Below are 25975 nucleotides of genomic sequence, written 5' to 3'. Positions count from 1 at the left end.
TGAATAAGTTTTGGTGCCCGTGAAGCAGGGCGGCTACGGATGGACCCGTGGCACAGTGGTAGCGCGTGAGATTCCAGAGCTTTGGCTTGTATCCTCAAGGTCATCCGTTCAATCCGGGTCGGGTTCACATTTTTTTGCGTCAGGACGATCGGTTTTACATGTCACATCTAATACCACATACATAGATGAATGCCCTGCATCATAGAAGGGCTTATATATGACGGGAAGGCGCTATGTTGCAAAGCCTGGTGTCATAACCGAGGTTCAGCCGTGTTCATATGACGCCTCGCAGGTTGATGGTAACCCGCTTGACTGTATCGTCACCCAGCACCAGAGTTATGCGTTAATCATCGTGGTCCTCGCCACTTTCCTAATATCTCCTTCAAGCTTGCTTTATTCGACCCAAACAACCCTCGGGCCCCCCAGTGGTGCTGAGTGAGCGGTCATTCTTGTCAATGAAATGTAATAATGTTCTGCCGCCTGGTTAAGGGATACGGTTCTTGTTATCATCAACCACGTAGATACATTCCCAAGGATGCATGTGCAGAATGCCTCTATACACACAAAAGAGAAGTGGTTGCATGCATACTACTCCAAAGCCTACTGCCATGACCAAGGTTAGGTTTTGCTTCGATGGCTCATCGCCGCCAACGTTGTGTGACGGTCGATTGACGTTCCCAAACACGCTGCTTGTATCCCGTCGTCCCGGTCGTCGTTCATACTTCGATATCTGCTCGTTTCTTCGACTCATCGAAACCCTGGTACTGCCAGTGAGTGAGCTGTGAAAGTAATTAATGGCTGAAGAATATCGGAAGAATATCTTGCAAACTAAATCGAGTGTACCCGCCTGCCATGGTTTGCTTCATCAAAACATCCCCTAAATGTCTTTCATAAACTTTGATTAACCGTTATCGTCTGCAGGAACCTGCGACAGAAGTTCCTTTGGTACATTCTCGTTCGAAACGCCGTTCGCCTAATTATATGTTGCTATCTCGTTGCGAACCGTGAAGGGTTCGTTGTATCTTCTGGTAGTAAATTGACCCACGAGGTTGCTTATCGCCGGTGTCTGAGATAGAACGGACGGGTACCTAAGTATGATATTCAACTCACTTGCAGCTCGCCGGAAATTGTCCTACCAGTTCACACCTGTGACCGATCTGCAGGTTCTCGCGTTTCTCGGTCCCCTTTTGACGCTGTTGAATGGATTGAACATCGGATTTTAGATAGAGCGGCAGCTCCGGTGCTCACCTTGAGCACGTTTGTTTCGTTGGTCATTTGGTTGAGATGAGATCCGCGCTTTAGGGCGCATCTTATATTGATGTGCCTGGTTTGCGAACAATCAACGCACACTGCCAAGTCTCCATGATATTCCATCATGCTGTTACTACCACAAATGGGACGTAGGTATTGGTTATTCTCAAAGCTGACTTGTGCAATTAAAGAGCACTTCAAAGGGGCAGCTCGATTTAGCTGTGATCTCATATGGTGTACCTTGGATATTCATTACTCAAGGCAGCATTGCGGAGGACTCAAAGAGAACTCACCTAAAAAGGGGACTGTCATCGCCCATATCCTCGAATTCATATCCTCTATCATCGCTAATGTTTTCCGCCAGGCACTGCGCTTCTTTCTTTTTGTTCAACCGATTATAGTTCCACATAGCAAAGAGACTCATTACGATCCTGTTACAAATTCATGTTATCATGCTACAGTTCCGGTTAGGAGGACTGATGGGACATACGAAAGAGAGAGGAATCCAATGATCGTGCCGTGCCCGATGTGGAAGCGTGGCGGATCAATGTAAATGAAGGAGGAGCAAATACTGAGACTAGTATGAGCGGATGAACGTCGCATATTTAGGATAACACGACGTACCCTCCGAGATTACTAAGACCAATGACCATTGCTATTACAACTCCACGTTTTAAATCGCCTCCTGCACTAGAGCCTGCCCAAGCCAGAACAATCGCGATGGTTGGATAAACTCCAGCAGCAGCCAGACAAGCTCCCACGTACGAGGGGCCCGCTCGTACGCTGCAATATAGCAAGATGTATCCCACAAGAGAAACAAGCGCGCCACCAATGATGTACGGACCACGAAGAGTGTGCTTGTCAGAATAGATGCCAACTATGATTGTTCCAATACAGCCAGCAGCAAATGGTGGGACGGAGAGTAGCTGGGCATTCGCAGCAGAGTAGCCAAGCTCGTTGATGATGGTTGGCGAGAATAGGGCAATGGCATAACCAGGGACGAGCAACCTGATGATCAGCTCAGATGAAGCAAGCGATATGACAGGAGGAGACTAAATACCCTATATTAATGAGAATTTGGACGTAGGTCTTGTAATCTTTTATGGCTTGCCAGATGAATCGAGTGTCGAAGCGAGAGGAAAGATTATTAGAATCCTGTTTGAGCACATCTATGATGTATGATCTCTCTGATTCGGTCAAAAATTTGGCCGTTTCAGGATACTGGGTGGTCTAAATCAGCATGGGAAAGGCTCGGCATGATCGCGAACTCACGTCATGCATGTAGAAAAAAGAGAGAATCGCAACGAGGACAGTGGCTGGTTGAAGTCTAACATGAGCATTAGGAATACCTCAGATCTGGCACGACTGACCAATGCCTTCCAAGCAGAACTAGTGGAAAACATAATTGAGTAAAATCTCTGTTTTCAAACACGTAGACATACAATCCATTGCCAACCATGCAATCCTCCGACCCTGATAGGCGCATCAGTGAGGGCCGACAAGGTAAGCAACTTGCTTACCCTTCCATCCGCTCTATACCATACCTGTATTCGTGAAACATGAGGGTCAATGTCAAGTTGATCGGGAAACAAAGCGACTTACGCAAGAAGCCCACCGAAGGCGCCTACAATGGAACAGAAGTTTAAACAAAGATAGATTTCAACGCATATCAGAATATTGCATACCTGCGAGTGATGCTGAGGAGAAGAATATGGCAATGCGTTTCGACCGTTCAGAACGCGGATACCAAAGGCAGATGTAGTAATTCACTCCAGGAAATAGTCCTGCTTCGGTCAAACCTAGGAACACTCGAGCTCTGTCGTTGAGATGTCATGGTGTCTATTTTCAATATGCAAATATACCCCACGTACACAACGAGAGATTGATATGATCTGACAAGACACATAAGGGTCATTACAACACCCCACACGACCATGATAGACGGTACTGGATCGATATCAGCTAGGGAGAAAACACAAGGCAGGGGTAAACGTACTCCAGCGCGATGGCCTGAATAGCTTGATTGCTATGTTCCTACGCAGACACTGAGTACAGAATCGCTGCTCTTAATGTTGTACATACGATGGGACCTCAGCAAAGCTGTACGGAATCTAGAGTAACTCAGCATTTAACGCAACGTGCGTGATACAAGACGCACAAAAAAGACGGCTGCAGCGATGTTGTACCTGAAGCCGGTCAACTTCAGGTCTGTGGCCATGCCGGCGACCTTCGCATTTCCTGGTAATAGTCTCAGCTGATGATCAATAGGAAGTATGCGGTAGATAACTTACCAACGTTGGCCCGGTCCCTGAAGGCAGCAATTAATGTGTAGCAACATCAGACAGTACAACTTAAAGCATACTCACAAGAACGAGAGAAGGTAAAATACAGTCACGAAAGGTAATAGATGCCAATCAATTTTGCGCAGAATGCGCGCTCGTTCTCTCGAGCTCAGGCTCGGGCTCAGATTCAAGACAATCTGCTTTTCGGAATTGGACTCAATGCTATTGTTGTGCAAGGAGCCCATGGTGTCGCGTAGGATAAATTTATATGGATGAGACCGTGGCAGTAGTATGGCACAGCACCTCTACTTTTGTTAGGGCTAAGGGCTTAGCCCACGACGTCTCTGGAAGTACATTTAAAAAGGGAATCTAGAGCGCTGTGGAACGCTCTAACTTAATGAGACTTGATGTGACGTTAGCCTATTGAACCTCAGTCACCTGGGTAACACCATGTATGGTACATATTAGTAACGATTATAACATACCATACCTGTTACTAAGTAGGGGCGAAATCATATGCAGCAGTGACTTCATAGAACTACATACCAATAACAACAGGGTAGATAGATAATAGGGTAGATATGACAAGATCTCATCTAATCTGGTCACATGCCTTGTAGACTCTGCACAATCAACACAGCTGCAGTGACGCCACACTGTTGTGCGCCGGAAGGGCGGTTTCAGTGACCTTCTGCTTGTTTCAGAGACGAGTCCACACGCCACTTCATTTTATCTAACTTATATTCGTTTTAATGAGATCACTATGGACACATTACAAACATTTGAGCGATAGTATTGTCCTCCATGACAGAATCACATGGTCCTTGGCCTGCTGTCCGAGTCCTTCCTTTACCTCCAGAATTACCTATGCGTTTGTCAGTCGAGACGTAACTCGATGGTTACTGTCTTCACTGCTTTATAACTCCACCGAACCCCGAGATGTCAGCTTCCTGGAATCCTGGCAGTCCATCAAGTCACCAATCTGGTATCGATATCCGTTACGTCATTTGCGTTCGCGCGGTGCAATCAAAGAGCACTTCAAAGGGGCAGCTCGATTTAGCTGTGATCTCATATGGTGTACCTTGGATATTCATTACTCAAGGCAGCATTGCGGAGGACTCAAAGAGAACTCACCTAAAAAGGGGACTGTCATCGCCCATATCCTCAAATTCATATCCTCTATCATCGCTAATGTTTTCCGCCTCGCACTGGGCTTCTTTCTTTTTGTTCAGCCGATTATAGTCCCACATAGCAAAGAGACTCATTATGATCCTGCCGCAAATTCATGTTATCATGCTACAGTTCCGGTTCGGAAGACTGATGGGACATACGCGAGAGAAAGGAATCCCATGATCGTACCGTGCCCGATGTGGAAGCGTGGCGGATCAATGTAAATGAAGGAGGAGCAAATACTGAGACTAGTATGAGCGGATGGACGTCGCATATTTGGGATAACGTGACGTACCCTCCGAAATTACCAAGACCAATGACCATTGCTATTACAACTCCACGTTTTAAATCGCCTCCTGCACTAGAGCCTGCCCAAGCCAGAGCAACCGCGACGGTTGGATAAACTCCAGCAGCAGCCAGACAAGCTCCCACGTACGAGGGGCCCGCTCGTACGCTGCAATATAGCAAGATGTATCCCACAAGAGAAACAAGCGCGCCACCAATGATGTACGGACCACGAAGATTGTGCTTGTCAGAATAGATGCCAAATATGATTGTTCCAATACAGCCAGCAGCAAATGGCGGGACGGAGAGTAGCTGGGCATTCGCAGCAGAGTAGCCAAGCTCGTTGATGATGGTTGGCGAGAATAGGGCAATGGCATAACCAGGGACGAGCAACCTGATGATTGATTCAGATGAAGCACGCGATATGACAGGAGGAAACTGAGTACCCTAAATAAATGAGACTTTGGACGTAGGTCTTGTAATCTTTTATGGCTTGCCAGATGAATCGAGTGTCGAAGCGAGAGGAAAGTTTATTGGAATCCTGTTTGAGCACATCTATGATGTATGATCTCTCTGATTCGGTCAAAAATTTGGCCGTTTCAGGATACTGGGTGGTCTAAATCAGCATGGGAAAGGCTCGGCATAATCACGAACTCACATCATGCATGTAGAAAAAAGAGGGGATTGCGACGAGGACAGTGGCTGGTTGAAGTCTAACATGAGCATTGGGAATACCTCAGATCTGGCACGACTGACCAATGCCTTCCAAGCAGAACTAGTGGAAAACATAATTGAGTAAAATCTCTGTTTTAAAACACGTAGACATACAATCCATTGCCAACCATGCAATCCTCCGACTCTGATAGGCGGATCAGTGACGGCCGACAAGGTAAGCAAGTTGCTTACCCTTCCATGCGCTCTATACCATACCTGTATTCATGGAACACGAGGATCAATGTCAAGACGATGGGAAAACAAAGCGACTTACGCTAGGAGCCCACCGAAGGCGCCTACAGTGGAACGGAAGTTTAAAACGAAAATAGATTTCAACGCATATCAGAATATTGCATACCTGCGAGTGATGCTGAGGAAAAGAATATGGCAATGCGTTTGGATCGTTCAGAACGCGGATACCAAAGGCAGATGTAGTAATTCACTCCAGGAGCTAATCCTGCTTCTGCGAAACCGAGGAACGTTCGAGCTCTGGCATCAGGTTGTTATGGTGTCTGCCTCCACTATGCAAATATACCCCACGTACACAACGAGAGATTGATATGATCTGACAAGACACATAAGGGTCATTACAACACCCCACACGACCATGATAGACGGTACTGGATCGATATCAGCTGGGGAGAAAACACAAGGCAGGGGCAAACGTACTCCAGCGTGATGGCCTGAATAGCTTGAGTGCTATGTTCCTACGCAGACACTGAGTACAGAATCGCTGCTCTTAATGTTGTACATACGACGGGACCTCAGCAAAGCTGTACGGGATCTAGAGTAACTCAGCATTTAATGGAACGTGCGTGATACAAGACGCACAAAAAAGACGGCTGCAGCGATGTTGTACCTGAAGCCGGTCAACTTCAGGTCTGTGGCCATGCCGGCGACCTTCGCATTTCCTGGTAATAGTCTCAGCTGATGATCAATAGGAAGTATGCGGTAGATAACTTACCAACATTGGCCCGGTCCCTGAAGGCAGCAATTAATGTGTAGCAACATCAGACAGTACAACTTAAGGCATACTCACAAGAACGAGAGAAGGTAAAATACAGTCACGAAAGGTAATAGATGCCAATCAATTTTGCGCAGAATGCGCGCTCGGTCTCTCGGGCTCAGGCTCGGGCTCGGGCTCAGATTCAAAACAATCTGCTTTTCGGAATTGGACTCAATGCTATTGTTGTGCAAGGAGCTCATGGTGTCCTAGGTGATAGTATGGTTGAATCCGGAAGAGACTGATTGGATGAGTGGGTTACGATCGTCCAAAGACAGAGTATGATGATGATATCAGATATGTTCTGAGCGGTTGTTGATGCCGACGGTGTGGAGACAGGTCAAGCCTGCGAGTAACCAACCTTTGACCCAATACCCCAGGCGCGTAGGATAAATTTATATGGATGAGACCGATCAAATGCGGTGATAGGTGGTAGTAGTATGGCACAGCACCTCTACTTTTGTTAGGGCTTAGCCCACGACGTCTCTGGAAGCACATTTCAAAAGGAAATCTAGAACGTTGTGGAACGCTCTGACTTAATGAGGCCTAGTTTTGAATCTTTTGATTGATGTGACGTTAGCCTATTGAGCCTCAGCGGACACCTGAGGTAATGGGCGTACTTTTATGACATCGTTGACGTGGCCAGGTTAAGAACATCATTCCTTGTTTCATGACTCTTGAAACAAGTTTCCGATACATGATGCATGATGGTCTGTATGTACAACACTATTATTTATTTATTTGTTTGTTCTTACTGTCAACCTTTTTGCAAACAGCTGTAAACCACCACTTCATTTGATCTAACTTATATTCGTTTCAATGAGATCACTACGCACATTACAAACATTTGAGCGAGAATAATATTATTGCCTTCCATGACAGAGTTACATGGTGCTTGGTCTGCTGTCCAGGTCCTTCCTTTACCTCCAGAATTAACTGCGCGTTTGTCAGTCGAGACGTAACTCGATGGTTACTGTCCTTACTGCTTTATGATTCCACTGAACCCCGAGATGTCAGCTTCCCGGAATCCTGGCCAGCAGTCCATCAAGTCACCAATCTATTATCGATATCCGTTACGTCATTTGCATTCGCGCGATGTACGCTAGCCTCCGAACAGGGTGTTGTGTATTGCATGAACTGCAGGATGTCCTCGAAAGAACATATACCCAGGTTGTAGCTCCCCCACAGCATATCCACGATCAGGCTGTACGTTTTGCAAAACCGGCCTGTCGCGGCGATCAATGATAGCCAAAAACCAGGATGACAGGGTCCCGGTCTTGGCCAAAGTTGAGAAAAAGTCACACTATTTGCATCGGTGGCAGTAATGATTCATGTCATGCTGGGCGCAGGGGTCCTCCAGGGGGAGCGTAAGTCTGAACCATTGCAAGTAGAACACTTAAGATTCATGGAAGCAGATATCAGAAGAAGATAAGCGGCTTTGTAGTCGGTGGGTGCCATCGCGGAATCCACCGAAAGCTATATCACGTTTAAGGTTAAGGTTGTAGTGAGAAATTTGATAAGCGACCCGAATCAGACTCATACTACGGCTCTCGAAGACCGGGACCTTCCACACTTCCGCGCCTTCCAATTGCTCAGTGAGCACGTTTGTCGTGGACACCATGGTTATGGGGGTACAAACCTGTTTTCGTCCAGTCTAGTCGATCTCGGCCAGATGCTCAAGATCAAATATCTGCTGCTTCCAGATAACCGTACGCGACATATACGCTAAAGGCCCGGCCCATGCATCATCCACTCCTTGCCTCCGATGTCGAAAGCACTCGGAGCTCCTGCCCTTCTGAGTCATTACTGTGAGGTTGTCTTCTCGTAATCCTGCTTACATGACCAAACAAACTAGTCTGAGCACATGTTTTATCGCCGTCGCCTCTCGACGTCGTTGAGATCATTCAGCTGCAGAAGGCTCCGGACCCAGACGCCATCATGATCACCTTGCTTATAAAGGCGATGTTATTTGGTCGGAATGACGGTTAACCTGGGATGATTGGATGCATGGTCACTGGAGACAACATGGTGCACAGATAGCTCTCAGAATTGCCATTATTCCCACTGATTAATTGAAGCAACTGTCGTAACCTAGCTGCTGGCGGGCAATAGATCCAGATTGACACGAACAAGTGATTAAATCCCTAGTGAAGCTTGGAGACACATTGTAAGACTCCTCGGTTTCAACATCGCAGATGCCTTAGTTCAAGTTGACCTGATTGGATGATTATTTAGGGAAAGCGGGACTGATCGATCGTTGCAGTATGAATTACTCTTTCGTGTTCTGCCTCCGCCTAGAATCAACTACTTATGATTCCTGCAACCGTGACCAATTCAAACGATGGTGAGATGAGCGTCCGGTGCTGGAGCTGTGCTCATGAAGTATTCTCGTGTCTTATCCACCAGGTACTTTCTGGAAAAGAAGCACGACAACCGCTTAGCACCGCGCACGAAGCACGAAGCACCCGATTAGTGTGAGCGCTTGACTTGACATTGTATCAGGCGATACTACGGCGTACTCAATATAACTTCGAGGAGTCCTTCAGCAGCAGTACTATCAATTCATTTATTCTAGGCGTCTATTCCCTGCATATTACCTTCACCTCACTTATTGCCCTCGAATCGATGGGCCTACTTTGCAAAGAATCAACTGACATTGGCAAACATTTTGTAATATTGCATCATGCCAGTAGTATCACAGATGCGACATAGCAACAAACAACGCTTATAAAGGACAGCTTAAATTAGCTGTATATCTCATATGGTGTATCTTGCACATTCATCAGTCAAAGTAGCATTGCGAATGAGTTATGGAACTCACCTGAAAAGCGGACTGGTATCGCCCATATCCTCAAATTCATATTCTCTATCGTCGCCAATGTTTTCCGCCAGACACTGGGCTTCTTTCTTTTTGTTCAGCCGATTATAGTCCCACATAGCAAAAAGACTCGTGATGATTCTGTTACAAATTCATGTTATCATGTTGCAGTTCCAGTTCGGAAGATTAACGAGACATACGCAAGAGAAAGAAATCCCATGATGGTGCCATGACCAAGGTGGAAACGTGGTGGATCAATATAAATGAAAGACGAGCAGATACTGAGATTAGTATGAGCGGATGGTCATCGTATATTTAGGATAACATAACGTACCCTCCGAGATTACTGAAACCAACCATTGCTAGTACAACTCCACGCTTTAAGTCGCCTCCTGCATTAGAGCCTGTCCAAGCCATAATAATCGGGATGGTTGGATAATATCCCGTAGCGGCTAGACAAACTCCCACATACGACGGGCCCGCTCGTACGCTGCAATATAGCAAGATGTATCCCACAAGAGAAACAAGCGCGCCGCCAATGATGTACGGGCCACGAAGATTGTGCTTGTCAGAATAGATGCCAACTATGATTGTTGCAATACAGCCAGCAGCAAATGGCGGGACTGAGAGTAGCTGGGCATGCGCAGCAGAGTAGCCAAGCTCGTTGATGATGGTTGGCGTAAAGAGGGAGATGGCAAAACCAGGGACGAGTAACCTGATCATCAGCTCAGATAAAGCACGCGAGATGAACAGGAGGACTGGGTACCCTATATGAACGAGAATCAGAACGTAAGTCTTGTAATCTTTTATAGCTTGCCAAACGAATTGAGTGTCGAAGCGAGAGGAAAGATTATTAGAATCCTGTTTCAGCACATCTATGATGTATGATCTCTCTGATTCGGTCAAAAATTTGGCCGTTTCAGGATACTAAGTAGTCTAAATCAGCATGCGAAACATCAAGCATAATCGCCAACTCACATCATGCATGAAGAAAAAAGAGAGAGTTGCGACGAGAACAGTGGCTGGTTGAAGTCTAAGATGACATCCAAAATATATCAGACTGGCAAGACTGACCAGTGCCTTCCAAGCAGAACTAACAGACAATACAATCAATCAAGACTCGGTTTTAAAACACGCAAACATACAATCCATTGCCAGCCATGTAGTCCTCCAACTCTGATAGGCGCATCAGTGACGGTCGACAAGGTAAGCAACTTGCTTACCCTTCCATCCGTTCTATACCATACCTGTATTCATGGAACATGAGGGTCAATGTCAAGACGATGGGAAAACAAAGCGACTTACGCAAGGAGCCCACTAAAGGCGCCTACAATGGAAGAGAAGTTTAAGCAAAGATAAACTGCAACGCATATCAGAATATTGCATACCTGCGACTGATGCTGAGGAGAAGAATATGGCAATGCGTTTGGACCGTTCAGAACGCGGATACCAAAGGCAGATGTAGTAATTCACTCCGGGAAATAGTCCAGCTTCGGTCAAACCGAGGAACACTCGAGCTCTGTGGTTGAGATGGTATGGTGTCTATCTCCACTATGCAAATACACTCCACGTACACAACGAGAGATTGGTATGATCTGACGAGACACATAAGGGTCGATACAATACCCCACGCGACCATGATAGACGGTACTGGATCAATATTAGGTGGCAAAACAAAAAAACAAAGCAGAGGTAAACGAACTCCAGCGCGATGGCCTTAATAACTTGAGTGCGATATTCCTACAGACACTGAGTACAGATTTGCTACTCTTGTTGTTGCACGTACGAGGGGACCTCAGCAAAGCCGTGCGGGATCTAGAGTAATTCAGCATCTAATGGAACGTGCGTGGTACAAGACGCACAAAAAAGACGGCTGCAGCAATGTTGTACCTGAAACCGGTCAAGTGAAGGTTTGTGGCCATGCCACCAACCTTCGCATATCCTGATGATGATCTTAGCGGGTGATCAACAAGAAGTATAAGGTAGATACCAATAATGGCCCGGTCTCTGAAGGTAGCGTGTAATGTGGGATGATATCAGACAGTACAAGCATACTCACAAGTACGAGAAGAGGTAAAATACCGTCACTAGAGGTAATAGGTGCCAATCGATTTTGCGCAGAATGCGCGCTCGTTCTCTCGGGCTCGGATTCAAGACAATCTGCTTTTCAGATTTGGATTCGATGCTATCGTTGCGCAACGAGCTCATGGTGTCCTAGGTGATGGTGTGGTTTGAAAGGGGAGACTGCCATATGATCGTCCAGAGACAGCGAGTATTTAAGTTAGTGCCGACAGTGTGAAGGCAGGTCAGGCCCGTCAGTCACCAACCCTTGAACTTAAACCGATACCCTGCATAGGAAAATTCATATGGATGAGGCCGATCGAGTGCGGTGATACAAGGTAGTAGTATAGCACTGCATGCCTGCTTTTGTTCGAGGCACAGAGCGTCCCCCAACATCTCTGGGAGTGCATTTGAAAGGGAATCTAGAGCGCTGTGGAACACTCTAACCTAGTGAAGAATAGTTTTGAATCTTTTGATCGGTGTGTTCCTGGACACTAGGGTATGTAATTAAAGAGATAAGATGCATAGTGAGATATATTTATATTAGGACCCACACACAGAACAACATGTCCAAACGACGCACGCGACGCGTCACGGCCAATCACGTGCAATACTAAGGCTCAGGATGATCCAATGCTTCGCAATAGTGTTGCCGCCGAGGCGAATCGAATCGAATCGAGGTGGAAATTTGTGGTAAATCGACACAGATTGGACTAACGAATTGAAACGATTTGGAAACGAGTTCGGAGTTATACGGACCAATAGTCCAACCAATGAGAAGGTAGAGATTTTGCGTGCCCACAACGATGTTGAGCGATGATTATTTACAAGTTACTACACGACCAGCAACTTGATATCAATTATAATCAATGTCTCTCGCATTCTGGAGCAACTCGTCAAGCTTGCGAAGATTCCCGGCAGCCATCAACTCGTCAATTGCTCTGGGAGTCACAGGTCCAGATATTGTGTAGTCCCGCTCATCAGCCACCAAGTCCTCCGTAAATTTGAGGCAATCTTGCTTGTAAACGAACTTAAGGACCTGTAACGCTTCGAGTGTGGCCGGAGATAAGTTGCTGCGCCGTAGAGTGTAGGTCTCTTTGCTGGATGAAAATATGCGCTCGGAAGGTACAGATGAAGCTTGAGCAGGCAGGACATCCATAGCGACGCGAAATAGAAGCGGAAATGTATGTTCTTTCTTCTGGTGTGATACATGTTAAGCTTGTGAATTATGGACAGAAATATAGTATCACATACCTCCCAGAAACGAACGAAATCTGTGTTCTGTTCCGCTGTTTCATGTAGTATACCTTCATCGTCATAACGAGAAAACTCGCATTCGGCATCCTTCCTGTCAAGTTCGAGTTCCTTGCGGGAGCGTTCCTCCGTGGTTTCTAGTGTTGGAGAGCGTACCACTGGTTCAGAGACGATAATGGTAGGAGTCGGAGGGATAGTGCTGTTAGGGGCCACAATGTGCGGAGCATCTGAAAATTCTGCATCGAAGGCATGGACTGCATCAATTGAGGGTTGTATGTCCCATATGTCGAGTGAAGATCTTGCACAGACGGAACCTGCGGCACTGGATGGTAATGCGAGAAGTCTTCATCACTATTCACACTGGGCACAGGAGTTAGTGAACCTAGTGAAATGTTCCAAAGTGATTCGAAGGATCCATTTGGAGTTTCAAGCTCAAGTGTAAGGACTGAGATAAGAATGTGTCCACAGGCCAGGATTCTGCTGCGACGACATGGAATTAACAACATTGCTTGCAAGTTGTGAGCTATCATGATATACTAAGTTTTTTCACCAACCGTAATAGTTCCAGCCTAGGTCCCAATTCCAAGAATGACCGAGCAAAAATCTAGAAAATTCCTTCGATGTTGGAGTGGCAGCTATGTCGAGTACTCTGCAGCTCATTGTAATGATATTCATATGGGCCTGGGGCCATTCACAGGGAATTACGATGTATGGAATGAAGTACACCAAATCGTTCGTAAATCTCGAACCCAACGAGGGAGTCTACCGTCCCCTGTTACTCGTCCGAAAATTTTCGGCTCCCTGGGATTGCGTCAGTTCAAGGTACGAGCAATTGCTCCTTCAAGCCTATGCAAGACCCCGAGGAGCCCATCTTCGTTACTAATGCCTGTTGACTTTACAATAGCGCTGACGTGGCTGTTCATTATTATCTTGCCTCCACGGCCAAACCTGCGCACGCTGCTCGATGCTCCAAATATCGATGTACGTCGTTGGTGTCCTCGTCGGTTAATGAGGCTGCCTTTAGCCTTTTGAAATGTACGTACTAACTAATCCAACTCTGAAGACTCTCACCAACTGACATATGTTTAACTACATCTTCCTAGACAGTTATGATCCTCCACCGGCTTTTCACTGCTCCCACTCGCTCGCTCGTTGTCCTCACTCTCTCACACCCACTGCACCATGTCCTCATTCATCGGCTGTCTTGCCGTCTCTGTCACGTTCGACCTGGAATTGCAGCCTTCTCTCATCTCATCTCTCTCGCTTGCTCGGCCGCTCAGTTCCAGGCTCGCGGTTCTCTGACATTCTCACCTCATCTTATGAAGGCCGCGACCGACGTCGAGTTTAAGGTCGCGCGCGCTCTTGATTCTGATTCCTGCCCCCCAAATACTTATCTCATCGCATCATACATGTAATCTTTGCACCATTAATAAAAATTGCACCGCCGGGCATCGTATCATCTACTCTACAGCACCTTGCAATGTACTGAAAGTGCTCAGTTGATCTCGAGTGGGATAGATATGGTGATGTACTGCGCATACAGTGGGAGGTGCAGCACTAAACGATGGGGAATGAGCTCGATGATCCATAACGTGTGCACCTGCAGTTAGTGCATAAGTGAGAGTGCTGAATGTCGATACTGGGATGGCGCCGCCGGTGGAACCGGTCATCAGAGACGAGTTGGGAATGAGTTCAGGTTGGGGCTCAACAGGTGGAGGAGTGAGATGAACACATGCGAAGCTTGTGTTGCCCTCCGAGGGCGAAGACCTTGTATATCTGACTGAAAACCATTTAAGTGTTCTAGATAATAACATGAATATACTAGTATTGCTTACCTTGTCGAGCAAGAGCACGTTTTGCACGGTAAGCATGGGTAGATAAACGGTCGCTGGAGTTGATGCCAAATGCATCGAAAAGGTCCAAACTAGCGCTGATGTTTGTGTCGTAGTGAAATCCTCGCATGATTCCTCCCAATAGCGTAAGACCCACACCATCACGATTGATATTCCTGTGTGCTTGCTCGTTTCCATTGGTAGTAGTTGGTGAGGCCTTCCAAATTTCGAGCGGGATGAGACTGTTTGGCTGATAGAGTGCCGGTAGCACAAACTTCGTGCCCTCAATTTTATCTTTAAGCCATGCTGCCGGTAGTAATCTTGCCTTAGAAATACTTCAAAACATGAATTAGAAAATATCACAAACCTGCAGCCTTTTTTCCACCTTTCTTTATCTTCTTCAATGTTCCCTGTAGATCAGGATGAGGCTCCGCTGATGCGATCGTCAACATGGCAATTTCCACATCTTTGGGAATTTGACCACGGAGACTACGGATATTCCGTTTATAGTGCGCAAGACATAGACGGTAGAAGCGGCGCAGATGGTCATATGGATCCAGGTCACGAAGTAGAGCAGTGGTGTCATAGCGGCAAGCCTGTATTGAGTCTTTACACAGGTATACGCAATACATACCTAGGCCTGTGGAATTATTGAATATATTCAAATTGCAATTCACGTTGACTCGGATTCCAAGAAAATATACTTACCAAGACCTTGACCTTTATGTCCATCAGCAATGATGGTTTGAATCCCTTCTCCGTGCATGTATTGAAACTGAACAGCACAACCTGTGTCCGCACTGGCAATCTCGAATATTCGTTGGAAGAGGATGAAGTGTGCTTGTGCTGATTGAGATGTCGTGAATGCTCGAGCACCAATAACAGCTACAATACATGGTCATGGCCATCAGCTGAGTTGAGCAATTTGGTATTGAACTTACATTTCATGTGGGCAACGTCCCAAGACTCAAATTCAAATTCCTGCCAGCCATGTACACGTTTGAATGAAGTATTGATCGAGAGCCGTTTTGCTTGCATCAGACGCCATGACATCCGCTTTGTCATACAAATGACCAGCTGCAGACTACTAATCGAAGTTGATGTGGTGGCCGCAGGTGGATTTGATGCTGATTTGGTGGATAGCTGATGTGACTCCGCACAACAAATATAGCGCTCGTCAATGGGCAAAAGATCGTGTTTTGTTGCCAAGTGAATAGCACCTGCGAATCCTGTTCCACTTGGAAATTCATTAAACCGCAAAGTGTTGATGAGGCGCCGAGCATGGTCAGAGTTCCCAAGAGACGGGTGAAGGTCTGACAGTGTGGGATTGTGGGTTTCCTTCCAACTGAGGTGAGCTTGTAAAGCTTGTATGAATGCAGAATCAAGTAAAATCCGACGTGGTGTTGCATCAGCAAGTTTCCAGCTGAGTGTGAGCAGCAACTCGTAGAAAATGGCTTTAATAGCTTCTGGAGTTTTGACAGGTGCAGGCGGAGGGTGGCTGTGATTGTTGGTGCAGATAACGAGGACTTGTGGGCAGGCAGTGAGATTGTATGGTGTATATATGTCGAACTTTGCCTTGCATGGAACTGGCCAGCTACGAAGTGTTCCACGAGCCAATTTTCCTTCATGATTTCGATGCCAATATGCTGCCCAACAGATTAGGATATATGCTACTTCAAATGACAGAAAGTAACTCACGACAACATTGCTTCTGCTCGGCAGGGGAGGCAACAAATGTGCACGGCATGAGAGGACCATATCCATCATTTTTTGCTCGTGTTTCATGAAAGGAAATTGCCTTCAGGTTTTTTTTTTTTTTTTTATATTCTTGTTTATTGTCCGGTGGGGCGGAGCCCTATAGTAGACAATACGTGCGCTATTTACCTATCTATGTATGTACTTTGGAGTTTTGCGAAGTTCTTTTCTATTGGTCCAGGCTAATGCGAGGACAGATGCGCCAGCTGAAGGCGTGTGTGATGGTGTTACATTTGGTATGTTCTTCGTCAGTCTGCGTTCTCTTCTTCGTCTCTGGATTTGGGGGGGGTTACGTCTCCGAATACTTGTTCCAGCCGTCTTGTTCGTGCGATATATCGCAGTAGCGGTTTGGTGTAGTCTCGGTTGCTGAAGAGGTTTTGTAGTTGGAGGGGGCGATGTCCGAGTTCTTCCCTTAGGGCTGCGCGTTGTCTCGCATACTTGGGGCAGTCTAGAAGGTAGTGCTTTACGGTTTCTTCATGCGTGTTGCATTGTAGGCACCTTGCTGAGGGGGACTTTGAGATTCGGTGGAGATGTTTGTTGAGAGGTACATGGCCCGTACGGAGTTGGAATAAGAGGGAACTGTGGCGTCTGGGGAGTTCATCTATGAGGCTGGCGAACTTTTTGGACGGAGCAGATGGGTCGATTGCGCGGAGCATCTGGTAACGCGGGGACTTCTGCATGATGGACTTGGCTTCGCTCTTTATTGTGCTGTAGAAGAGTTGTTTTGCTGCTGATTTGCTGATGGGAAGTGTCGTTGGGAGGTTTGTTTTTGTTCGCAGTGATTTGGGGAGGCTGGCTCCCTCTGTGGACTCTCCTCCCGCCGCTTTCTTAGCTTGTACATCGGCTGCCTCGTTGCCGGCGATTCCCTTGTGGCCAGGGGTCCATCTGATGGTGAGTTTTCTTCCATCGTTCTCGGGGAGCAGGAGTCTGAGGTCGTCATGGAATGCGTCGACTAAATAGTGCCCCGGTTGGGAGTGAAATGCGTTCGTAGCCCTTATCGCTGCTTGGTTATCGACCCCCAGGGCCATGGTGCCTTTCCCTCCTGCCTCTTTCAACAACTCGATTGCTAAGATCATTCCAACCACCTCTGCCTCGTACACCGTATGTTCCGTGTCCTTCCCTAGGTAGAATCTTTTCTCCCCCACCTTTTCTGCCCCTCTCATTAATACCGCAGCTCCTCCTACTCCACCGTCTACGGCGGACCCGTCTGAGTAGGCCCTTAGATCTTCCTTTGCCTCCGCTTCTTCTGCGAGGGCGTCCTTTGCTTTCCCCGCGATACTGATGGTGGTGTCCGATTCCCACTTGGGGTAATGGCGAACGGGTGAGATCTTCTCCATCCTGTCCGGATTCAACTTGAATTCGTTGAAAAGCTTGTGTAGCGGGGATGGGTGTCTTTTGCGTCCCGTGAACCCTCTCTTTTCGCAGAAGTTGTACACGGTTTTGATATTTTTAGCTAGAGGGTGCGTTACTGGCAGCGTGGACAGTCTGAGAGTAGTACGGTAACAGACCTTGCGTAGTGTCTGTTGTAGAGGTAGGATGTTGGCGTGGGCGTCGAGCAGGTCTGTTGCGGAAGAGCGCAGCCCCCCTGTGATGAGCAGGGTAGCCATGCGTTGAACACGTGCCATCTGGGAGGAGAAACCTCTTGCGCCTCTGCCTCCTCCCTGTTTCCCCCTTCCTCTTGCGATAAGACCTGCGCACCAGATATCAGCTGCGTATAGCATTTTCGGGATCACTACACCTTCATATAATCTTTTCATTAGTCTACCATGGATACCCTTTGTCGGGCGGATCATGCGGCCACATGCTAAGGTGTAAGCGGTTCCTTTTGCGAGCGCGTAGGAAGCGTGCTTTTTGAACTTGAGGTTTTGATCGAAGATCACTCCGAGAAACTTATGTGACTGCGAGGGCTGGATAGTGTGGTCTTGGATAGTTATAGGTGGGCGAGGAGCGGCTGTGGTCTTACGGGGGTCTGTTGCGCTGGGGACTCGTTGTTTCGATAGGCAAATAAGGGCGGTTTTGTCCAGTTCGAATTCTGCGTTATGTTCCCTGCTCCAATCCAGAGCGCCGCCGTTCTTTTCCATCATATTTACCAATTTTCCATTCGCCTCCTCGTAGGAGCCTCCTGTTGCTGCAAGGGCTACATCATCTATGAAGCCTAGACTTAGCTCCCCTCTACGAGGGTTTGGGTCCGCTACTCGTAAGACGTCAGCATTGTAAAAGATGAACCCTAACGGGGACAAGGGACACCCTTGGTCAACTCCTCCGGTCACGTTGAACGAGGTTGACTGGTAGTCGTCGAATACGAGCAGGGTCTTGCGGTTTTCCAGCCGTTTGTTGTACCAATCTGTGTACTCCTTGGGGATCCCTGTCTTTCGTAAGTTGTGTAATAGTCTGTTGACCACCACACTGGGGAAGGCAGCTTTTACATCTAAGAATAAAACTGACACGTACTTGTTTTTAGACGCCCATGCGTCGGTAATGAACTTGGTGAGAAGGTGGAGTGAGTCAGTGGTCGAGCGTCCTGGTCTTCCTCCGAAATGTGTTGCGGGGAGGAGTCCGTGATGTTCTGCAATATATGTTAAGTCGTCTGCCACGCAAGAAGATAAGATCTTAGCCATTGTATCTAGTAGCGTGATTGGGCGGTAGGCTTTGGGGGCGCTGTAGTCTGGGCGGCCAGGTTTGCGGAGGACTATAGTGGTGGAGCGCTTCCAGTCTTCCGGGTAGGTACCTAATGCGAATGTTGCTCGGAATATTGGAGCCATGAATGGTACTAAGAGTTCGGCGCACTTCATGAACACGATGTTGCTGATACCATTCAGCCCCGGTGCCTTGTGCGGGGATAGGCATTTTATTGCTCTGAAAATCTGTTGGTCAGTGATTGGTGAGAATTCGCATACGGGAGGAGGATAAACAAAGTCCGGGTCGACGAAGTCGTTGTCCGGAGGGGGCCGAAAGAATACATTATATAATAATTCGCTTTTCCTTGCGTTATCTTGAGTTGTAGTGCCTGGAGCTGCTCCGGGGTCCTGGAGCGTCTTGATGCGGGTGTGGATCTGGTCAGTTGGGTTGCCCGCTGCGTATCTGTGGAATGACCATACGTCTGAGAGTGTTAGTGCTTCCAACCAATCCTTCCAATGATCCTCCTTTGCTTTCTTAATACTTTCCGTGAATTGGTTCCTGGCGACTCTGTATTCTTCATGGATGGGGTCTCTTCTACTTGCTTGTCTGGCGTGTGATTTGCGTCCTAACTTGTGGACCGCTTTGCGTTCTAAGTCCAAGTCTTTCGACCACCAACGTTTCGCATATGGCGATGGTTTCGTTCTGGGAACTCGCCTTCTGACCGTTTCTTCGATTGCTTTGGTGAGTGCAAGGAAAGCGTCGTTGAATTGGTTTTCTGATATGATCTCCACTGGTGGTGGGATGGCGTTGAGCTGGCTGGTGAGAGTTTCCGAGAAGTCCTCCCATGATACTTGGCGGTAATTGAGTCGAGGAGAGTTCAGGGTGCGCTCTGGTTGAAGGTCTAGGACACTAATTATGGGGAAATGATCAGTTATAACGGGTCGGAGGTGAAATTCTACACTGCATTGCGTGAACTTGTCTTCGAGTCCCGCTGAGCAAAATACATTATCTGGCCTTGTGTGATTTTTGGTGTTTGACGCCTCTAAAGTGGCGATAGCTGGGGGAAGTACCTGTGTCATGTTATATACGGCTAGTAAGTTTATTAGCAGTCCCGCAGCGTTAAGATTTGCTGCGGTGAAAAGATGACTATTGTGGGGGAGTTCCCACATAGGGTGATGGCGGTTAAAGTCACCTAGCCATAATATATGTTCTCGCGCGTTTCCGGTGCCGCCTTGAGCGGCACGTCTCGCATTATGTTCTGAGGACATGTGTCTCTCGAGAAAGTGGAGAGTGTGATCACTGTCGCAGGGATTGTAGATATTATATACACGTACTTTTCCGAATGGGCCATCCAGTTCTATTGCCATGACGTTCGAAGACTTGACCGGGATTATATGCCAATTATTTTTGGAGAGGCGCTTATTTACAAGCATGATCACCTGGGATCGTCCGGGAGTAGAGTGGTGATCTGTGGGGTATATTACATCCCAGAACATCCTGAGGTTGGACGCGTTAGCAAGGTTGACAGGGTTGAGATACGGTTCTTGGATGCAAGCTAAATCATATACTTCCGGGTCGAGACTTCTTAACATATGTTCCCACGCGTTGAGGGACTTGCGTAAGTTTTGTTGCCAGATCTTGAAGTCATCTCGCGCGTGGTTGTTGTTAGGTGTACTAGACATTAGTTCCAACCAGGAGTGTCGTTAGTACTACCTGAGTAAGACAGATCCTGGGGCGGCGGCGTTGGGGACCAAGATCTCGGTGAGCTTTGTGAGTTCGGTTGGGGGGCCTGTGTCGGTTGGGTGTTCTGAGGTTGACTGGACCATGCATCTGGCAAGCGGGATTGCCCCTTGGGACCTAAAGGAACATTGTTAGGATTGCGGGGGTTGTTTTCAAAGGCCATGCGTCGGTTGCGGTTGCTGTTACCGACTTCTTGCCACTCCCAATTGTTACGCTGTGGTGGGGGGTGTCTGTCTCCTTGCAGTGTGGGGTGGGGGCGCTCGTTGAGGACCGGCGCTGGGACGTCCGACCAGTCGGTATCTGCATTTGGAATGGTTTCCCAAGTTAATGGGTCGTCAGTGGGGAAAAAGGTATACTTGGTTTCGTCGTTCCTCCCCTTTTGGGCGTTCCATTTCTGGGCGAAGGTCGGGCATTCTCTGCTCCAGGATGCGTGCCCGTTCTCCTTACAGTTGACACAGGCATAGAGTGATGGATCTTCCACAGTGCATGTATGGGTGCGATGGTGTTCCCCGCAGGTGCCACAGGTGTTGTGGTCTTGAGGGCAGTCAGCTGCTATGTGCGAACCGTCAAAGGAATGACATTTAAGACATCTAGTGGGTTCCGGCAGGAGTTTGCGTCCATAGACCTTCTTTCCCGCTATGGATAGACCGAATTTGATTGCGTGGTTCGCTCCTTCCTTGGTGGAGAAAGTGACCACTACATGTGCTGTGCGTTGATTCGGGTTCCTTCTTGCGATTGGTTTAATGTACTTAGCCTTGCTGACTGTGCGCGGCTTTAGGCCTGCTTTTTTCTCTATATCTGCTAGTGCTGCTGTATTGTCCGGGACGAAGGAGATCGGGACGTTTTCCATTAATACATGGAAGGATCGTTCTTTAATGACAACATTGGTGCCGAAGAACTCAAGGAAGTTACTGCGATTGGCCGGGGTATTGAACCATTCTGCCGATGCGCTGGAGTTAAGTTCGTACAATACTCCGCCGTGGGGGAGTCTTCTTGCTGAGATGAACGTGAGGTCCTGCGGGTATTCTATCTTGTTCTGTGCCAGGAGTTCCAGTGCCATGGTCGCTTTTGATACCAGTTGCGCTTCCGTTAGCTGTTTGAGGGAGTTGTCGGAGAGCAGCGATCTTCTATCTATAAGGATTTGTCTTGATTGGGCTTCGCTGCGGGCTAGAATTTTGTTCAGTTGCGCGGGCATCCCCGCTTTGGTGGCTGCAGCGTAAGTCATTGATCCGTTAGATCTTGGGGGCTCCTCCCCATACAGACTCTGTTGGCTCGCTCTCGTTGAGGCGGCTTCTACCATTTTCTCTATTCCTTCTGATGATTGATTGAGTTGTTCACGTACCTCGGTAACAGCTTCTGCGAGCGTTGTTTTGTGAGTTGATGTTAGCTCCGATAGGGTGTCAACATTGATTTCTAGTGTTGCGATTGGGCCTTTCAGTAGCGAATCAATTTTGTCTATTACCCTTTCCATGTCACTTGCTTGGTCTGCTTCGTAGAGGATGAAGGCGACGGCTCTGAGTATTTCTGTATTAGTAGCACCAATGTTTGTTGCGATACTAAGTTCAAAGAGGGCCGTCGCTATATCCTTGATGGCTTTGCCTGCTACCGGGAGTGAGAGACCGTGCGTGGCGAGAAGTTTCCTAGCCGTGATGGAGCTATTGATGTCGGTGCGGATTCCCATTCCTGTTGCGTGGTCTTCGATGCTCTTGCTTGTTGACAACAGGGGTTTGCTGGCTGTGGTTTTGCGGCTGTTTCTGGTTGACGGTCCTACCGTGGGAACGACTGCACTAGGACTTTGGGTGCCGCCTAGCGCCATTGTTCGACTCTTGGTAGTTTAGATTGTGTACTATTAGATGTTGAGAATGTTAGATATACTATAATTCTGAGAAAAAGAAAGAGAAAGGTTGAGTGTTGACGCCTAGAGGCGGCGGTCGCGCTGTTGAGCGCGATGTTGAGGTCCGGTTTTTTCGGGGTCCTTGCTGGGGTGCCACTTGGTGTAGGTCCAAGAAGCGATATTGCCTTCAGGTCGTTCTCTATAAGTGCCCGCAAGTAATCAGTATTGAATTCGTCCAAATTCCGGAGGACAAGATGGGTGCGAGCTCGAGAAACAGAAGCATTGAAATTTTTGCAGCTGCAATGGATCATTAGTCTATGTAGTACACACTCTAGCCGTTTAAGTTGAACTGACTGAATATATGGACGGCCAAGATTATTCACAGATAACATGAGGGGAGCCCCACACCCCCTGGACTCTGACTCGGAGTGAAGATCAAAGCTGTCTAGTACTATCTCAGGACTTAAATCCAAGTTTGCATCGAAGCCACATCCCCGTCCAGAGACAGCACAAAAAAATGCTAGAGTCTTGTTGAAAACCTCTGCCTCTGCAGAATCATCACTGTATCCAGCCTGAGACAGACTCCAAGTCGGAGATGCAGCATAATTACTGCTGAAACTGGCCTCGTTGAATGTACATACCTTGAGGCCATTGCCTGTATGTTCTCGTTCTTATTAGTATGATAAAATCAATAGTCTCAGACATCATTAATGTACATACACGATGACTTAAGCTGGCGACAACGAACACCTTTGCCTGCATCATCTCGGAGAAGCAGGCACACTGCATTTTCACGCCCACCATGACCTCCACCAAGAGAATATTGGAATGCTGATTGAGGCTGCACGAAGGATATGGGATCAACAACAAAACGGTGTGCAATGCTGCCAGGTGCTGTTATGGGATACTCGAGGATAGCATGAACAGGGTGATCAACAATTGCGCTGACTTTGGTGGCTTGATTCACATAGTTGGCTCTCCGTGAAATTTCCTTGGTGGTAAAATAATATGGAGCGGGAGACTGATATCTTGGATATGGGGGAGTGGAGATGGTGTCGAGGGTTGAATCCACGTCTGGTGTATTTTGGTGTGATGACGGCGATGACACAACTGAGCTTGTGACTGAGATAGGGGACAATCCTGCACTGTCCAATATCTGTTGCACTTTTTCAAGTGCTTCAAGTTGCGAACAGGTAAGACTCATTGAGAATTAGACAGAAGGAAAAATGGGGGGCAGATACTAGCATTGAATTCAAATAATTGCCTGTATATGTGACAGTTGGACGTTCATCAATGACTTGCAAATGGGCACCGATGCACCCGCACACTTAGGAACCCACTAATTTCGGGCTCTTGCAGTTCATTGAACGGACACTTGCATTCAAAATTTACCTTGCATAACATGGCCGAGGGATTCAGCAAGGCTCTCTGTATAAAGGTCAGCATCTCGCTCATGATATAGTACAGTAGGCCAGGCTAGCCATCATGGATTCAATTTTTCGCCCGTGTATCGAGTACCAGCGTGGAAGCACAGAACTTGTCATCTTTTCACGTGAGGTGAAGCAACTTGTCACTGTTGCATAGTGTGTAGCTCACTTTGACTTACTGCCAACCACTGACTTAAAGTTATGTTTGCAGCCCAAAGTCGGGTCGTTTCCGCATTCGTCCTTATGGCTTGGCAGATTACTTGCAGCGTCGAGGGCTTTTCATAGAATGTTTCTGCGGCATGCTCTCAGACACACCTTGTTCCACCAGGATTGTGGACTCTGCCGTGAATGGGCATGTCTTGATGCAGTGTGCTAATGAGCAGTGCGGATTTAGAGGTTAGCATGTTGCACTGGTGATCACGTCCTTTGTACTGACACGATTTTCACGATTTCACGACAGCCAACATCACAGATATTTATCACACATCTTTTTTTACCTCTAGTTACGAAGAACTGCCAACACTCGGTATGTATTTACTGTTACCTAGATGCAGGTGTCAGTATTAATGGTCTGCTCATAGTTGCAAACCCCCAACCTAACATGAATCCAGTTCATGATGCCTTCCGCCAGCTTGCTCCTAATGAGCATGACATTGCGCCCTACTTCCACGGCTATCTCGGATCCCATGTCTCAGTTTGGCCCGACTTTCGACAACTCCGTGGTTTAGTTGGTGCACCCTCAGCAAATCCACGTCCATTTATCCGACTAGTTCATCGTCGTGCTGGTGAGTTGTAGCACAATTTATAGAGTATCATTCAAAAACTAATTAATACAAAGGATCTATTCAAGGTGCTGCTGCTAGTCAGTTGTCAATGGCGGCTCGTCGTGGACAACGTGTATCCACACGTCTCCCGCTCGGACAAGACAGTGGCATGGTTGTGATGAACAGGCTCTCGGCCTATGAAACAGGTCTTCTTGCTGACCTCTCCGGTGAGACAGGTGTAAGTGTCTGGGACTGGGACGGGCTTTTCGAAAGATGTGACCACTGTGGAAGGTATTTTGTTGCGACGGTACTTCGAATGCATATCCCGCACTGTAGAGCGTGAATAGCGGCCATGATATATATCCTATGTGTCAATAAAATTTTGATGCATCATTCGAGGTGACGGGGGTCATTGAATGGCTGTACACGCAGTTTGAACGGTGATTGCTCGTACCTTGAAGTGACGCGGCTTCTGAGAGCCGAAATTTTTCGGACGAGTAACAGGGGACTGGTCACTCTTGATTTCACCTCGAGTTTAACTCGCCTCGACGGCAACACTACTTCGCAATCGCACTTACATAAGCACCACCCACGGGGAGATCGAACTTCCGCCACCGACTTTGCCCGTGGCCCGTCAGAATTACTGGTCATTATCTGGAGAAGCTGTCCAGATTTCATGGCACAAGTAGCAAAGGTATGAGCACTGAGACTGCCGTCTCTCAGTAACTGTACCTGAGCTATGGACGTTTCGTCTGTCCTCTCCCACCTGATATCCATGTTGTGGATGACGAAAGAAGCAGACGTTCAAATTGATGGCGCAGGTTTTCTATCATCTACACCACTGGCGCATACCTGTCCTACCTCCTTCCAAACCTCCGCAATTCTGGGCCACTTCGATTGCTCGAGCAGTTCTCAACAAACGAACATCGTGGTTATGGAGGTACATACCCATTTTCGTACGCCGCAGTCGAGCCATCGCTCAAGATGCTCGACATTGAATATCTCCTGCTTCCATAAACCTCCGATTCGGGCCTGAAATATACACACAGATCGAATTTAACTTCAGGAGTGTCTGCATCTTTACGCACGTTGTTGGTGTCCGCGCCAAACTTTTCCTGCTCTCTGCACGGCGATCCAGTCAGAGAGGAACCCGAAGGGTTGATCCC

General features: G+C 47.5%; 7 protein-coding genes and 1 non-coding gene across 8 annotated transcripts; 2 read left to right on the top strand and 6 right to left on the bottom strand.

The window, feature by feature from the left end:
• Positions 1-41: 41 nt before the first annotated feature.
• Positions 42-127, top strand: F5891DRAFT_t94. Its single transcript has one exon. It is a non-coding gene; the product is annotated as a tRNA-Trp (tRNA).
• Positions 128-1540: 1413 nt separating this feature from the next.
• On the bottom strand, positions 1541-3778 carry F5891DRAFT_957984 (major facilitator superfamily domain-containing protein; the record flags this gene model as incomplete). Its single annotated transcript, XM_041375525.1, has 16 exons — positions 1541-1682; positions 1742-1822; positions 1876-2259; positions 2312-2472; positions 2524-2567; positions 2622-2640; positions 2694-2724; positions 2772-2795; positions 2854-2875; positions 2937-3067; positions 3123-3198; positions 3248-3285; positions 3334-3362; positions 3410-3489; positions 3543-3559; positions 3618-3778. 16 exons carry the CDS (start codon positions 3776-3778, stop codon positions 1541-1543), a joined length of 1440 nt encoding a protein of 479 aa, XP_041222460.1.
• A 478-nt stretch (positions 3779-4256) lies between these two features.
• F5891DRAFT_568048 (major facilitator superfamily domain-containing protein) lies at positions 4257-7115 on the bottom strand. The gene is made up of 17 exons (XM_041372305.1): positions 6742-7115; positions 6667-6683; positions 6534-6613; positions 6458-6486; positions 6372-6409; positions 6247-6322; positions 6061-6191; positions 5977-5998; positions 5895-5918; positions 5817-5847; positions 5745-5763; positions 5647-5690; positions 5435-5595; positions 4999-5382; positions 4865-4945; positions 4668-4805; positions 4257-4614 (listed from the first exon to the last, which is right to left on the bottom strand). Exons 1-17 carry the CDS (start codon positions 6906-6908, stop codon positions 4602-4604), a joined length of 1455 nt encoding a protein of 484 aa, XP_041222459.1. The 5' UTR covers positions 6909-7115; the 3' UTR covers positions 4257-4601.
• A 2347-nt stretch (positions 7116-9462) lies between these two features.
• Positions 9463-12221, bottom strand: F5891DRAFT_1280378 (major facilitator superfamily domain-containing protein; the record flags this gene model as incomplete). The annotated part of the gene is made up of 16 exons (XM_041370410.1): positions 12139-12221; positions 11583-12078; positions 11386-11530; positions 11310-11338; positions 11226-11263; positions 11098-11173; positions 10912-11042; positions 10829-10850; positions 10747-10770; positions 10669-10699; positions 10598-10616; positions 10502-10545; positions 9858-10450; positions 9724-9804; positions 9527-9664; positions 9463-9475 (listed from the first exon to the last, which is right to left on the bottom strand). The coding sequence occupies exons 2-16, from the start codon at positions 11729-11731 to the stop codon at positions 9463-9465; spliced, it is 1533 nt and encodes a 510-aa protein (XP_041222458.1). The 5' UTR covers positions 11732-12078; positions 12139-12221.
• Positions 12222-12455: 234 nt separating this feature from the next.
• F5891DRAFT_900190 (uncharacterized protein) lies at positions 12456-12713 on the bottom strand (the record flags this gene model as incomplete). The annotated part of the gene is made up of 1 exon (XM_041373449.1): positions 12456-12713. A coding segment is annotated over one exon (258 nt), but the record flags the coding sequence as incomplete, so codon positions are not given.
• Positions 12714-14659: 1946 nt separating this feature from the next.
• F5891DRAFT_957959 (uncharacterized protein) lies at positions 14660-16428 on the bottom strand (the record flags this gene model as incomplete). The annotated part of the gene is made up of 4 exons (XM_041375523.1): positions 14660-14990; positions 15034-15310; positions 15379-15555; positions 15612-16428. The coding sequence occupies 4 exons, from the start codon at positions 16426-16428 to the stop codon at positions 14660-14662; spliced, it is 1602 nt and encodes a 533-aa protein (XP_041222456.1).
• A 5933-nt stretch (positions 16429-22361) lies between these two features.
• F5891DRAFT_1051437 (uncharacterized protein) lies at positions 22362-22799 on the top strand (the record flags this gene model as incomplete). Its single annotated transcript, XM_041362494.1, has 1 exon — positions 22362-22799. A coding segment is annotated over exon 1 (244 nt), but the record flags the coding sequence as incomplete, so codon positions are not given.
• F5891DRAFT_1245262 (uncharacterized protein) lies at positions 22362-24401 on the bottom strand (the record flags this gene model as incomplete). The annotated part of the gene is made up of 7 exons (XM_041369795.1): positions 22362-22817; positions 22973-23190; positions 23260-23273; positions 23339-23794; positions 24011-24046; positions 24225-24292; positions 24361-24401. The coding sequence occupies 7 exons, from the start codon at positions 24399-24401 to the stop codon at positions 22703-22705; spliced, it is 948 nt and encodes a 315-aa protein (XP_041222454.1). The 3' UTR covers positions 22362-22702.
• Positions 24402-25975: the final 1574 nt, after the last annotated feature.

This window comes from Suillus fuscotomentosus, assembly GCF_016647785.1.
Source record: "Suillus fuscotomentosus strain FC203 chromosome Unknown F5891scaffold_51, whole genome shotgun sequence".
In the NCBI taxonomy this organism is placed as follows: domain Eukaryota; kingdom Fungi; phylum Basidiomycota; class Agaricomycetes; order Boletales; family Suillaceae; genus Suillus; species Suillus fuscotomentosus.
The sequence above is the reverse complement of the archived record's forward strand: the minus strand, read 5'-3'. Positions and strand labels throughout refer to the sequence as shown.